Source organism: Anas acuta, chromosome 3, assembly GCF_963932015.1.
Source record: "Anas acuta chromosome 3, bAnaAcu1.1, whole genome shotgun sequence".
Lineage (NCBI taxonomy): Eukaryota > Metazoa > Chordata > Aves > Anseriformes > Anatidae > Anas > Anas acuta.
Window position 1 is genome coordinate 108,085,865 of NC_088981.1, and position 16,346 is coordinate 108,102,210.

General features: G+C 37.4%; 1 protein-coding gene across 2 annotated transcripts in view; it reads right to left on the reverse strand.

The window, feature by feature from the left end:
* WDR35 (WD repeat domain 35) overlaps positions 1-13,843 on the reverse strand; it is a 39,823-nt gene extending 25,980 nt beyond the window's left edge. Inside the window, exons 1-12 of one of the 2 annotated variants that reach the window (XM_068678674.1) lie at positions 13,696-13,843; positions 13,406-13,523; positions 12,549-12,620; positions 10,813-10,905; positions 9,807-9,935; positions 9,458-9,591; positions 7,905-8,070; positions 7,664-7,809; positions 5,917-6,042; positions 2,822-3,007; positions 2,224-2,256; positions 88-148 (exon numbers count right to left, since the gene is read on the reverse strand). In XM_068678674.1, coding sequence (XP_068534775.1) covers positions 88-148; positions 2,224-2,256; positions 2,822-3,007; positions 5,917-6,042; positions 7,664-7,809; positions 7,905-8,070; positions 9,458-9,591; positions 9,807-9,935; positions 10,813-10,905; positions 12,549-12,620; positions 13,406-13,523; positions 13,696-13,719 — 1,288 coding nt within the window. In that variant the 5' untranslated portion in view covers positions 13,720-13,843. The remainder of the gene's footprint in view (positions 1-87; positions 149-2,223; positions 2,257-2,821; positions 3,008-5,916; positions 6,043-7,663; positions 7,810-7,904; positions 8,071-9,457; positions 9,592-9,806; positions 9,936-10,812; positions 10,906-12,548; positions 12,621-13,405; positions 13,524-13,695) is intronic. The other variant, XM_068678675.1, reaches the window with a different exon arrangement.
* Positions 13,844-16,346: the final 2,503 nt, after the last annotated feature.

Consider the following 16,346-nt stretch of genomic DNA (forward strand, 5'->3'; position numbering starts at 1 on the left):
AATTTTGCAATATGTGTATTTGACTCAAGGCTGATTTCCTCCTGCTATTACCAAAAAAATGAACAGTGAGTGTTGCAAATTGCTTACCAATATCAATATATTTTGGGTCCAAGGGAGTACCAATAGAATTGCAGAGAACCAGCACATACTGTAGGGAAATAAACATAAGTATTATTAACAGCACATGTTTCTGTAAATTAGTAAGCTGTACAAGGCTGTCTGCGAAGGCATATCTCATAGCCCACATTTCACACAACCTAACAGTGATCAGCAACACAAAACAGAAGGACTATGGCTGCAGTAAATACAAAGATGCTTACATGATAGTAACGTGGTATTTGCCAATTAACACTATAAACAAAGCCAAGCACGAAGCAGGAAAACAACCAGCTGTTTTAAGCATAGGAGCAAGTCAATCAGACAACATACACTAGGTAGGATGTACCGCCAGTGGGGTCCACAGACAACGTGCTGGTGACACAGCCAGCCTCAGTCCCCTGCTCTGTGGAGCACACACTGCACTGACATTATTTACTAGCATGAGCAATACACTAGCAGTTATTCAGCAACTCAACTCTTGCCTAGCTGTGTATGCAAAGAATAATCTGACAAACTGTAACAGGCCATCTCGCCAGCCTACAGAAGTAAGGGCTCTTGTTCTAGTCTTAGTAGAACTTGATGTTGAACCTCCAGAGGGCTGGATCATAAGAACAGTGAGTAGGGCTACCCCTCCACCAAAATGTAACAGAGGTGCTGAAAACCGACTGGTTTTGTTAGTTTTGCCCCTCATGTAGTCCTGCTTTGGAAAGCTTTAAGTCAGCACAGATATCTCAGACTGGCCTGTTAAATCCAGGAGGATGAAAATACAAAAAGTGCTTAGACACCAACACTCGTTGGTTGCTTCAGTGTGCCTGTGCATGCATTTTTCCAGACATGAATCAAGGGATAAATAGCTTTATCATCATCACAATGGGAAATACAAACATTTTGAAAGAGAAACGTGGAAATTAAGTAGCAATTTCTACTGCAGACTCTAAATTCAAAAAACAGTGCTGCCAGAACTTGAATCACCTAAGAGCTGCCACTCTGACTCTCCAGGAAAAGGAAGATAATTAGCTGTTCATTAGCTCCTTTGCTATCTGGCCAATTCATGTAATTGTGTAATTGCTGTACAGTTTACCCTTTAAACTGCCAGATTAAAAGCTATCAATAATAAGAGAATAGCAGACTTTATAGAATTTAGGGTTTTGTCTACTATATAAACTATATTTTTTCAGAGAAAAAGATCTAAACAGGGAATTATTTTCATTAAATTCTATTTTTTTCCTGATAACAAAACCAGAAATATCCCTCAAAAATATTTTTTATTCCTTTGTCAAGTTAAACTTTCAGCCAGCATTCTGTTTTCCCTTTTCTGAAAAAATATATTGAGGCTCCACCTCTGTAGGAGGCCACAACTGGCTTTTTAACTGCTTACTGCTTGTTTCTACTACATTAACATAAATTGAATAAAGAGTGAATATTGGAGAAGAATTAATCTTTTATGCCCACTTTACTTATTTCTGAGACTCGAGGTCAGCAGATCAGAGATGACTAAGGAGTGATGGAGTGACAGAGACTGCATGAGCTACACCAGGTGGCGTTAGGACCAAGCAGTTCGCACTGTCTGATCTGCTCAAAGCTGAAGCCTCACTGTGGGTATCAAAACTGAGTTCTCTGTAACTTACCAATACTCACTTCTTCCTGCAATGCCTTTAAACAGTTCCTGCCAAAATTAGTCTTTTTTGCTCCATCAGCTATTGCACAGTTTGCCCTCTTGAAATCACAACCCTAATGACTGAAACTTGTTGCAAAACACATCTGTTTTTTCAGAAAGCAACTCTAATGAACTACTACCAAAAGGGTAAGTTCGTTTACTTCAGTTCCTAAAAGCTGATCCCCATAGCATTAAAGCCGTCTGGAGCCATTTCAAAAGAATTTAAACATGGTAATTATCATGTAATTTTCAGATAGTAAAATTAAATCTCTTATTTATTTTCAAGAAAGTTACACTAAATCCCACCATTCTTTGCTTCATAATTTAAAAATGCAACCCCGAAAATCCCATTTCATTGCACTCAATTTCACCAAAAGGCCTTGTCCATGTGTACCATATTTTCAGACCTTATCATAGCATGCCATTTATTACACAATCAAGCAAAGCAGCACTAAAACACTTTTTACCGTGGCGCCAATTGACTCCATCTCATGCTCCTCCTTTGTAAGCAATATAGAAAATAATTCAGAAATGAACCCAGTAAGAAAATCTGTGACAGTTAATGTTAACTGAATATACATTATCCAAAGGATATCTCCATCCTATAATCTGTCACTAGATTTTTTTTAAAAAAAGCAATTTGTTGTAACAAGCATTTATATCGCCTAAGAGTTGTCCCTTTCTTAATTTCATTTTTCCAGTTCCAACTATTAAATATTTCTTAACATCCCAATGTTTTCCTACTTCTAGCGAATTTATTATTTTTAAACTATGTCTAAAGAAACAGCCATCCTGAAGGCCGCACTTTTCATTAATTTACTAGTGACTACAAGGAGGCAAAAAAAATGGTAGTTAACAGGTTCTGCACATTTTTGCTATTATTTTGTTGCTTGCTGGGGTTCTTTGTTTTAGACATGGAACCTGTTCAATTGCCTTTCTGTCAAATGACAACTAGTGACACACACTGAGACAGATTCAGAATGTTACATACCACCTTATTCTAGCTGTAAAACACTGCCATGTGCAACAGGGTGTTTCAAGTGAAATTTAAAAGAAAGATTATACCTGAGGTTGATCTTCATCCGCTTTAGTTGCTAAAACACAGAAGTCTCCATAAGTTGTTATGGAAATCAGGCTCTTGACATATTTCACGTATTTCTCATTGTTTTTTGTATCCCAGAAAACTACACAGTACTCTGGACGATCGGGTCGGGTGTATGCATAAACCACCGTATTGGAGCAGTAACCCCACTGCCAAAGAGAGACAACTTTGATAAATCCTGCAAGAAATTCCACTAGTTCAATCATACATTGTTCACAGCTACGAGAAAGTGTTTGTTTAATATACATGATCAGCATTTCATGCTCTTTACCTGTCATGTGATGACCTGATATTTAGAGTATATGAATACAGTCCTGGTAATAATTTATTTGCATAATTTGGGAAAAGAAACATTCCTATCACACAAAATAACCTGTCCCAATCAGAATTGGAAGATCATTCTCAAATTTAGAAGACTCCACTTTCCCTTGTTTCTTCCTTGTTCAGAACAACACAGAAATACCCACTGTGATGAGGGCTTTGTCATGAAAATGTTTACTCTGACAAGTGATTTGGAAAATCAACATTCATTTCCCGGGGGAAGATAGCAAACACCTCAAACAGTGCAATTTCTGAAGCAGACCAAATAAGCAATTATATTAGAGCACTAAAATAACTCACATCATTTCTTCCATATTAACAACATGAGAAAAAATCCTCCCCTCCCCCCTAGAAGAACAGAACTATTTATATTGCAAGGAGGGAAAAAAAAGGCAAAATGAAAAATAGAACATTCAAACACTATAAAAAAACTATGAAGATGTATTTGATTGCATTCAACTAAATTATAGAAATTAATAATAAAAAACATTTCCAACATATAAGAAACAGTTCGTAAAACAGTTATCAATATAATCAGCTAAGAGCATAACAGTAGAAAAGTGTATTATTCATTGGAGGATGGCATGCATCTTTCACCATAAAAGTATTTAACATTGAAGCTGGGTATATTACCAACAGATTAGAGTTTATTTGCTACAGCAATCATTTGAACACATCTTTTTTTCACTTTAATGTAATAATAAAAAGGAAAAAAGCCACCAGCTTACAAACGCTATTTCTAAAACTGAGGTTCCAAATTATTATTAATTTGAAAACCATGCCTGATTTGGAAATACACATGGTCTCGCAGATACCAAAGTGTTTAGGAAAAGCAGTATATGTGTTCCAGACGTGTGTTATACACGTCCCAGTGCAAGCATCAAGTAGCATTTCCTGCAAGACTATCTTCCACCTCAAATTTCCAAAGCTTCTTCCAGCAGACTTGCAACAAACTATTTGCTTCCTGGATTGCTTCCTGGCAGCTTTGTTTTTAAAACTCACTGACCAGTGATGTTCCACTACCACGTGGAACAATACATTTCAATACAGGTGCATTATGTCCCTCACATAATTCTCTCTCTCTTTAATCACAGTGGTTATGCACTGATGATTAAAGAACATACTCTGTGCTGGGACAAAAAGAAATATACAACACTTTATACAGAACAGTAACCACTTAAAAAAAAACAAAACACAGAGTTAGGACTATTTTACTTACAGTTTAGAAGAACACCAACACTGATTTGGTAGACAGATAAAAATATTCTTTAGGCTTGACTGAATACAGACTTGCAAGTTTATTGGGAATTTAAATATAAATAGAAAATACACCTATCAGGTTGCACTCATCTCCACTGTTCCAGTTTCTACACATCCCTCCTGGTTCAAATTATCAATTCACCACCACAACATGACAGTAAATGTGCAAACAATTCCTATTGTGTCACCTAGCTCAATCAGTTTAACTAAAGAGCAATGAAAATACTGGAGCCCTTCCTTGTAGCCTTACCTACAGGACAGCCTTAACCACTGCCAAATTCAGCATCATGCTCAATTCTGTTAATACTAACAGAGCACACATTTCCTTACTATGAAAATAGAACCACAATTCATTGTAAAAACAATTGGTAAGTCATTGCATCACCAATAACTCCACACACGTTTCACTACAGCTTCGCTAGTGTTGATAAAATAGAAATCATAAATTAAGCACTAATTTATATGCTAGGTTTCAAAAAAAATGCAGTAATGATATGACCTGGTCAAAAACTCCATTGAAATTTTAATTAAAAGCTGACCTGAATAAATCCAAAATCTGGAAAAAGTTACTGGTCACAGACAGGGAAAAGAGCATGTAAGAAACATTGTCCCTACATTAACTTATGGTGTGGTCTTAATCCAGAACTCTAACAAGTAGCCAAATACCGGAGTATTAGTTTTATTTTTCTTGTTGGATTAAAAAAAAAAGTTTGCCTTTATATTAAAGATCTGAAAAAAGTCACTCTATTTTGCATAAATAACTAAAAATAAAAAGAATGAACAACTCCACAGTGACCATGGCACCTACCCAGTACATAGGAAATGTTTCCAGTATGCTTCAGTAAATATTTACCCAACCATGCTAACACCATGGAACAACTCCAATAGGAGAGAGTGAAAGAACTGTGACACAGCCACTACACTTCTGTTCCTTGAACCTTGGTCTTCTCAAAGGAAGGCTGTTTAGTGGATGGAATAAGACTTCATATTGTCCTCTGAGTGCTCCCCTTATCACTGACTAGCCCTAGGCCTCTACCCAGGCTCTGTCTTTGGAAAGTTAGACAAAGTAATTCACAACAGAGCTCAGGAATGGGATCAGCACACACGATAAGGTTCCAATGCTTCAGTTTATCCACTTACCTCTTTTCACATAACTGTAAACGTGCACACAGAAACCCATTTCATAGCAAAAAAGAGTCTATAATACAATAACCTAGGTCTCCACATTACAGCTATTACAGGACAAGAAAACTATTTCTTGCCCAATGAGAAAAAAATTGCCAGTAAAAAGACTATTGTATTTTGCACTTGCCTTCCACGAGTGACTTCTGCATTGTATCTGATTGGCTTATAAATCTATTTATTACCTAACTATCCCTTTATCCTCTAGTTAGGCAGCATCTTCTTTTGCTTTCAATCAAATTCCCTGGTCAGATTTCCTAGCCAGTTTCCTACTAAGTGCAACACAACCACTTACCTTATAATCTGGCCGAATGTTTGCAAAATATATGTAAGAATCAACAGCTAGTGCAATTTTCAGTCCACTTCCCTCCCAAGACAAGGCTGACATCTGCTTGCCAGGAACCTTCAGTGTGCGCAAATGCTTGTTGAAAAAAAATAAAAAGATATTGAACATATCCTAGGAAAACTTCTCCAAAACACAACAGTTTTGCTGGTTCATTAAATACAAACTTGTAGATTTTCTTTGCAGTACCTCGTAATGACTCCCAAATTACCATATACATGCAAACAAGGCAGGGTATTTAATATGCATAAGCATTCATTTGTCTTTATCATTCTTTTTTTTTTTTTTTTGTCAGGAAGATAACATTTAATTTGCATACCAATTGAGTCATAGTTCAAACTTAGAAAAATAAATACAGAATGACAGTATAAACATTTTTCCTTTGATTGGTAATCTAAACCACCTTTATTATTTCAATTACTATTAAAATAAACACAACAGTACTGATACCTGACATGCCTCAGAAGTTTCACTGTCACTGGCAGAAAAGTGTATAAATTATATGAAGTCAGTTGAAGTACAACACCTTTAACTACAGCTGATAGTTTAAACAAATAGAGATATACACCTAATCTATGTCAAGAGCATACATTGAATCAGCTGCATACGTATGGAATTTGCAGTAAGGCAATGGACATTTTCTTTGTCCCTGTATCTCCTGCCCTTCAAAAAGGCTAAGAAGGGTAGTTTGATGCCCATTTATAATTTAATGGCAAAGAAATATACTTCCCTTTTTTTAATAGATCTTTATTTTGTTAGAGTATCTGAAGTTGAACAAATGAATTGAAAGAAATTAATGTTTTCAAACACTATAACCATAGTCCCCAGACAACTTGTTTGTGGGAAGCTCTTTGGTTGCTACTTCTTAATTCCTTTCACAACATAGCTCCCTGCTCTATCCTTAACATAGTTACCCTCATGGCTGACCAGATATTCCTCTCTGCAAGGGACAAAGCTTCTTCACACTTACACTTAACACTAACTCAGTGGTTTCTAAATGTAGTACTAGAAGGGCAAATGAAAGTAATGAAATTACATTCTAAAGCAAAAATAGCATTATAGAAAAATTGTTAAAGGTTCAACAATTGAGAAACATCTTATACAAAAAAGGTAGAAATACAAAAGCTTTCAGAGAACCAGATCCTCAACATGACAAAGATCAGAAACAGCTTACTTTTTGTAAGATTTCTGAGCTCTTAGTGATACCAGATGCCATTTTCTCAGTTTTACTGATTCCACAGAAGGGAGCTTTCACTGCCCTATTGTAAGCTCCTAATCTAGAGAAGCCTGGGTCTCTTACAGAGCTGGCAGAGAAAGACAAGCACTTCCATGTTTGATACACACACATTACGTTAGCTTCATAATTGCTGCCTAAACATTCCAAGTTAACTGTAGCGCGAATTCAGATACCTAAGTCAGGTGTTCAAAGTCCAATACTATACATATCCTACAATTTAGTGTTATGTGAGATGGATGATGGATGGAGAGGATTTTCCATCTGGCCAGCAATTTGCTGTTCTAAAAGGGGACCCAATCCTCTTTCATGTTTCCACATCCAAGTGGATGTCATAGATACTAAAGCGCAAGTTAAAACCACTAAACATTTTGGCATCCAAGTACCACCAGTAATGAACACATAGGCAAAACATGCTAAAATAAAGAACATATTAGGCTGTATAAACATATTAAATATTTTTACCTCACCAAATGGAGTGTAGAACTGCACAATATTTACATTGTTATCTTGAGAAGTTGCTTTTAGGGAGCCAGCCACTGCCAACACACTTCCACAGTGGTTCCACTGAATACATACTACATTCATACCAGTGTCGATCAAGATAGGATCTAGTTTTTAAAGAAATAAACGTCAAAAATCTAAACATGTAGACATTTTGGGTCAAGAACAGCTCAGTAATTAGCATCCCACATTTTGCACCTACTCTGGTCATTCTCATCTCTCATTATCTGGCATCTTCCATTATCATAACAGACAGCGAGACAAGGACAATCTGGTTCAATGTAGCCTTCTGTACCATGGTACCAATGTATTCCAGCAATACGGAATGCTCCAGTTAAGTTTGCCAAACAACTCAGTTTCATTTTCACCTAGGCAAGAATGGTTAATTATTTAAAGTCATACATAACATGCTATTTAGAGGAACAAATCATAGGTTAACTGATACACTGCAAAAGACAGTCATATGGGCAAAACTGTTCTCCTGCACAAAGAAAAGTTTTGACTTCATCAAAAATTTAATAGTTTGAAAGAGTTCCTTATTCAAGGTTGGATAAGACATACGAGAAAGAAGAACTTCTGGCATTTTCACACTTTGAAAAGTAACTTAAAAAGTAAACATGCACTTGCACAAAAGCCACACACCACCATGCAAGGAACCCCACTGGAACTCCACCAAATATAAAAATGATTTCAAATCACTCCTGGCCACAAGTTCTGTTGTTGTTGTTATTTTTTGACTATTTTTTTAAATAACCCTCCTGTTACTTTTTTTCTAGGCAAAAGACTCTTACTTGATATTCTAATTTGGGTATTATTGTTTCAATTATTTTAAAATATTATTTAAGGTAAGCTTACTCTTGTAACAATTATAATTAGTGTGTATCCTTCAAAGAATGCCCTGAACAGATAAGAATGCATGTAGATCACTTTGAAGGGGGCTGCCAGGTAACTTAAGGGAAGAATTAAGGGAAAAAGGACAAATGTAAATATTGTTGAGAAAAGCAAGGACTGGGAGAACAATTTATTTAAGGAATCTCAGTAATTTATGGCACATGTCAGAAACATCATAATACACACAGCAGGAAGAAACAAGAACGGATTAAAGAAAAGAGCATGGGAAGGGTAACAGCTTCTCATGGAAGGAAGGAAAGAAAAAAGAAAATTCACCATAATAGCATCTGAAAAACGAACAATATGGTTTCAGATACATTGCTCTTCCCAAAGTGAAAGTTTTACTTCTGCTTAGTGTTTTATCATAGTTATTCTAATATTCTAAATAAGTAGATTAAAAAAATAAGTAAACAACCACTGCAGGAATGTAGCAATATTGTAGTTATTTCCACCATTTTTACCACTTATTACCAGGTTTCCTCTGAAGCATGCAACATTCCTTACATAATGAAGAATGACAAGATCAGTAGGAAAATAAACTAAAGCTTTATTCTAAAAGTACACTAGTACTTTTGACATGAGCTTAATTTAATTTAGCTACTATCACCATACATATTTTTACATTTTCACTAACTATTGCAAAGCAAAAAGGCATTTGCTGCCATGATAATCATTTTGCTACCGAGAATAAAATATTTATAACGTACTTCTTTTCTTGAAATATTTTCATTAAAAACGAAGTGCTGCTGCAGCAAGTTTGAATATAAATACTGTACAAAGAACCACACATGAAATAAATTAAGAGGAAGTATTTTTTTATGCATGTTAAAGTTATTATCTTTATTATACCAACCATAAACTTACAATAAAATTTCCCTGACTGTCATAAATGTGAATTTCTCCATTTGACATTCCAAAGAGTAAAACTTTGCTATCAGAGGACCAGGTCACATGGCACAGGTGTGTACCTTTCAAGTCTTTCCCCCAGATGCGATTGCCTGTAACATAACATTTATTGTACTTAATAATCATACCACAAAACTAAAAATAAGATGCATGTTAGCAGTATAGAAACCGAAACCGCTAAAGTTCAAAGCAACAACTATTAAAGTAACTACTAATTGTACTTATATACATAAACAGAGCTGCTACATACATGACACTTAAAAATGGAAGCTATATAACACAACAATTAGCAGAGCTTAAGTTTTACCATCCACAGATCCAACAATCACAGCTCCATCCTCATACACAATACAAATCTTCTGTCCGTCAGCATTCCAGCTCATACTTCGAACAACAGATTTATTTCTGTTGTTAATCATCTCTTCATACCAAGCACCTATTAGGAACAAATGAAAAACTGAGTCATACTTCTAATTTGAGAACCCTCTAGCAGATTCAAGAAACACGCTATCATTGAATTCAAAGAGCAAAAAACACTCTCAGTTAAAAAGATATGCAAATTGGATGATAACAACATTTGATACTAATATAAATTCCAGAAGTTGTTAAAAACAAAATAGTACAAAACCACAAAAAGTTTATAAGAATTACCAACAAATTAAACTAGGTATTCAATAAAATGGAAAAACATCAAGTGTCTGCTTATAAAAACAAAGACGGGATAACAAGTTATATATGACTGCAGTATAATATGTAATAAAAAGCTATAGGAACAAACTGCTCTGGAAAGGAATTAAAAAAACGTTGTTCCACCCATTCTGTAAAAACTCCAGCAAGACTACACCAGTGTGAAATCCAGTGTTCAGGTGTGAGTTACTTATTCCCCCAAAAAATATGGGCAAACAAGAAATAACAGAGGGGAGCCGAAGTTTGAGAGTACAAAGTAATTTACAGGTTCTTCTCAAAAACTAAGAAAGATTATTTATGTCCGTCTTTTTATTGTTCAACACACTATTTTTCTCCAAAAAAATAAAGTAACAAATTTAAAATAAGAGATCTGTAGCAGTTTACCAAGCACTTGGCTAAGCACCAGTATCTTTTCCTAAGATACCTCTGGAAGACAGATGCCTTTTCATAAGCAACACTACGAAAAATTTAGATTACAATTACACTAAGAACCTGGAAAAAGTTTTATATCTATTTCAGCTTTTAAAATCTGCAAAGTAAGAACTCTGAAAAAGAACCATTAAAACTGGTAAATGATTTCCCACAAGTGGAATATTATTCAGTCTCAAAGTTGTCCTGTAGCGTACCTTTATACATCATCCACACAATGATGAGCCCATTTTGATCACTGGTTGTTAGTTTGTGATACTGCTCATTCCATGTCACCACTTGCACAGAACCTAGAGAATTATACAAATCTTGTGTTTATGCCATTTAAATACATTAAGGAAAACCACCACACACAACTTTATCACTCCGGAGTTTACAGGAATTTGCACTGCCGAGATTGATTTAGTTTTAGGCATTCTTACTACACCACTCCTTTCCTCTTCCAAAATTCTGCTCTAATTGGATCCTTCTGGTCCTTTATTCACCCACTTGAGCAACATCCTCTCTAAATTCTACCCAGAATATTGTTTCAGTAAGCAAAACCCAAACCATAGTTTTGGGGTTTGACTTAAGATATTTTTTTCCTCCTCTTCATAAAAATAACTTGATCTTCAGTAGAGCTGCAGTTTGAAAACAAAATCTCCCTCCTGATTACCAAAAAGAACACTCTGCACACAGCTCCTTCAGATCAAGTTTCATGTGGGATCCTCCTCATGAACATTTAACTTGACTTGAAACATCTTCAAACAGTTTTTTAACAACCATCTTATTTCATCAGTTCAATACTGGGTATGAACTTGGCCTCTTCCAGCATCACACACTTCCACTTCTTCACCAGTGGTTATGCATTTCCTCTGTATCCTTTTCATTTCTCCAGATTTCAGTCACAAGTCCAGGCACAGACACAGTCAAAGATATCCTGGATGTCAGAGATTTTTGAGGGGAACTGTAACCTATTTCACAATCAAAGACATCCATTCAAAATATCCACTAAACCAATTCTTCAAAATTAATTTCTTCCATCATGTTTAACCAGGCCCCTAAAGTAATCCATTGCCAGGTTTCAACTACAAATCATCATAAAAGACCATTCCTTCAAATTTTCTAAGGATTTCAGCATTCTCTTTGTATCTCCCTTTCTGTGGATGATGACCATTTAACATGTAAAAGTTTGATTCCTCCATGACTTCCCTGTATTCATTCCTCCATGACTTCCCTGTATTCAATGTTTTCTTTCAAAAATACTTCAGCCTGTTTTCTAACCTCTGTAAACTTTGTATACCATGCTGCAGTCTACATACATATATAATTTGTCAATAAGAGAAAATAAAGACATTTTGAAAACAGAGATGAGATTTACTGAATTGTGACTTCTTCAGAAGAAAATGTAAAGCTGCCATAACATACGCAAATCTTAGATATTATCAAAAAATAATTTTAAAAAAATAAGTTCCTCTGTGATAGAACACATACAATAGTATCATCCACTTTAGTATCAATCAATTCTTCTTTTTCAGAAAAATGAATGGGGCCCAAGTAATTTAGAAAGTCACACAGATTAGGCTGAAAGGTCAAAGTTTATAAACCTAACCATGGAGAACACATAAGCAAAACGTAAGTTGTTGTAGGCAGAACCTGGCTTGATTTGTGCAGCATGCATTGTGCATCATGCATACCACACCAGCCAGAAGAATTGGGGTGAGGTCACATCAGTCAAACCCGTAATTCATTCACAAATCATGACAGATTAACTATAGGTCTTTCATCAGCTAATTTAGTAAAAGTAGATATCCAACCTGTTACATACGTGATCTTCATGCTGATATCCTTTATTTTAGTCTTTTAATTAAAAATTGGAGAAAAATTATCAACTTCCCCAAATCCTGTATTTTTCATTCTAATCAAAATACATTAAATGCTCAAGGAGACTTACCACTATGACCTTCAAGAGTTTGATTCATAGAAAGATTACTAGGAGCTGCAAGTCCCTTTATTTTTGCTTCATCTAAAAATAACAAAAACAATTATAAAATAAACTAATAAAGCATACCTATTACTGTAATAACGCTTCAGCTCTAATTACTGGCTTTAATCGTTAAAATAATTCCCCTAAAAATAGACAGAAAGTGTATCTATAGGATGGATTTTTCCATTCCTCAGTTCAATGCATTTGCTACCCATATCTGTCATCCAAATTCGGATGCTCACTAAGCCTGAGCAACTTTTCAGAAATAAACCAAAAACAACAAAGAAAACATATGGCTATCACAGCTTATTTACTTTTAGAAAAAGTTTTAAAAGAACTAGAAAATTTATTGGAGTTCACTTTTCTCAGAGCATACTCACACTATTTCAAAGAAATATACAACTTTTTCCTTAGATTAATGGTAGAGAACATTAAAAAAAAAAAAATAGTGAAATGAGTATGAAAATAAACAGGAAGTCCACATAGCAATAACAAAAATGAACTGTATGCCCTGAAAGAAGAAGCACTGAAGAGTTCGGTAGATATTAAAGTACTTATCAGCTAGATAAGTAGTAGCTATAAAAGCTAGATAAATGATAAGCATATCATGTGAAACAAGCTAGAGGAAAACAATGTTAAGAAAGCAGCAACACCTTTGACACTTATACAAATCTACATGTATAAAGATCTGTGTACAGGCTTCAGATGTATGCCATGCTGTTAAGTTAGAGAATTGGAAGGAGTTGTGTTTTCAGAATACCGAAGTGTAGTGGATTTTATTCTTAAAAAAAAAAAAAAAAAAAGGAAAAAAAAAACTCAATTACCTGTCTGTGTTTCTAACTTTAAAACTTTCAGTAATCCATCCTCTCCGCCACAGGCTATGAACCCTTCATTCTTATTCCAGGAAATACATCGTAACTGAACATTACCAGGAACTGCAATCTGAAAAAGAAATATTTTGCGTCTGCACCTTGTTAAGAACCAACTTTTATTTTAAACTCCCCCAAGAGCACCTCAACAGAGGCACCTATGAGAACGCAGCAGCTGACTACGGACACATTAGCACACCCGGCACGACAACAGCAGTCAGGCTTATAACCCAACCCGGCAGCACCTTCTTGCACAGGTAGATGAACATCGTGAGGGGGGAGCGGCGGCCGAGGGGCTCCGAGCGGCGGCGTTCCCGGGGCCTGCCCGCACTCGGCGCCGCCGTCGCCCTGGCAACCGCCGCCGGAAGCGCGCCGCGGGAGAGAAGCTGCCCTGCTTCCGGGAGGGCGGCCCGCCCCTGGCATGGCGGGGGGGGAAGGGGGTGGGAGCAGGGGAGAGGATTTGGGGTGGTCTGCTTCGGGTAGGAGGTGGCGGTAAGCAGTTGGTAAAGGGCTTGCTGCTTTGAAATAAAGGAAAATAAAAGTGTTTGTGAATTACTTGCGCGTCGTGTTTTGGTATTGTTTGACAGAATCGCAGAATCATCTGGGTTGGAATAGACCCCAAAGATCACCAAGTCCAGCCTCTGACCTAACACTAACAGTCCTCCACTAAACCATATCCCTAAGCTCTACATCTAAACGTCTTTTAAAGACTTCCAGGGATGGTGACTCCACCACTTCCCTGGGCAGCCTGTTCCAATGCCTAACAACCCTTTCAGTAAAGAAGTTCTTCCTAACATCTAACCTAAACCTCCCCTGGCGCAACTTAAGCCCATTCCCCCTCATCCTGTCACCAGGCACGTGGGAGATCAGACCAACCCCCACCTCACTACAGCCTCCTTTAAGGTACCTGTGTTATAAATTGCCCCCTTAATTAATTTTCAGAGAGCATTGCATTAATAATAGAAATGAATTTATTGAGTAAGCAACAGCAAGCAAAACAGCACTGGGCAGCCGGGGAGTCTCGGCTCCGCCAACAGCGCACACCCCACCCCCGCCAGGGTCCCTTTTTATATCTTGGTAATTCCGGGATTACGCAGCACATCCTGGTATATTCTGTAACTGCGCGCACTGTTGCTAGGGGGTCGTCTCTGTCCCTCTGGTGGTCATGAAGATGAAGGCCGTAGTCTTCCTCAGCGTTGTGGTTCAACTTCTTTTTTTATTTGGTCATGTTGGCCCAGCATGAGACAGGAAGGCAGGATGTTGATACACTAGGTTAGCAACTTATCAGGAGATGGTTACATGAGCTTTGCAGCAGGGTCTTTGAACAAAAGAGGCAACTGAGATGCAGAAGGAGAGAAGGGGAGGGAGTTCTCTTTTTTGTTACATTAAGCAAAAGAATTTTCATAGTGTCTAGCCAAGCATTATACAGCTCCTTACTTCAGCAGGGAGTTTTCGCAACTCCCGCTCTTCAAACAGAACTCCTTGTTTTTATAATACAAAAGACAATGAACAAACATTTATTGTGTATTACACCTGTGGAGTGTGATAAGATTGCCCCTGAGCCTCCTCCACACTGAACAAGCCCAGCTCCCTCAGCCGCTCCTCGTAAGCCTTGTTCTCCAGGTCCCTCACCAGCTTCGTTGCCCTTCTCTGGACTCGCTCGAGCACCTCAGTGTTCTTCTTGTAGCAAGGGGCCCTAAAATCACAGAATAGTTTGGGTCGTGCGGGACCTTAGAGCCCATCAAACTCCAGCCCCTGCCATGGTCAGGGACACTTCCCACCAAAGGTTGCTAAAAGCCCCATCCAGCCTGGCCTTGAACACCTCCAGGGATGGGTCATCCACAGCCTCTCTGGGCAACCTGTTCCAGTGCCTCACCACCCTCATAATAAATAATGTCTTCCTCATATCTAATCTAAACCTACCCTCTTCTAGTTTAAAACCATTATTTTTAAAGCCATTATTTTATTTTAAAAGTTTAAAGCCATAATTTACAGCAGTACATGCTAAGGATTACCCCAACCCCAGAATTAGCCCAAGCTTCACCGCTGGTTGAAGTAAATGATGGCTGGCAGCGCATGTTGCATGACATTTTACTCCCTCACAGGCACTGCCATGCACCCACAACTTAATTTAGCACTTAATTTATTGTAATGGGCAGTTCCATGGGCTAGTATCTGTACTCAATGGGTTAGAGGGGGTAAAGGAGACCTTTGGAGAAGCAGTGCAGAGGGTGTGGGATCAGGCCCAGGCCCGTGCTGCTCCAGGGCTGCAGAGGGCTTCAGGAGCAGCCTGGCTCCTCAGCAGTGCGGCCAGAAGGCAAGTTAGATGGGACCTGTCTGTGAAATGAAACATTTTCATGCTGAAGCTGTCTTGTGATGGACAGAAAAGGTGAGCCCAGGCAACCTCTTCGGCATCCCGCTCTAAACACTCGCCAGCTTCAGGCAGTACAAATGCCACATCTCCAGGGTATCACCCTCAGTTTCACAGTGGCTAAGTACTTCACATTGCAATTATCCACAATGCAAACACTGAAATATAAGCAATGTTCAATGCCATCCATAAAGGAGGATCTTGATGAAGCCAGGTTCACACACGTGCATATTGTCAAGTTTGCTGCCATACCCATCATCTGAGAGGATATCTGAAAATGTAAAGAAATAGAACCATCCATTGGGTATCATCAAATAATTTTATTGAAGGTACATTTTTACATGTTTATATACCTTCAGGCACTGACCGTCCAATTTTTTAACTAGTGCCAATTTAGAAGCATATAAGTAAGAGAACTATGAAACAAATCAGGCTGAGCTCCTAAAAGTATCTTAAAGCTGAATAAGATGGCTAGAGTTAAGTTTGAAAATGTTTTAAGCAGAATAAAAATAATTTTAAAATATC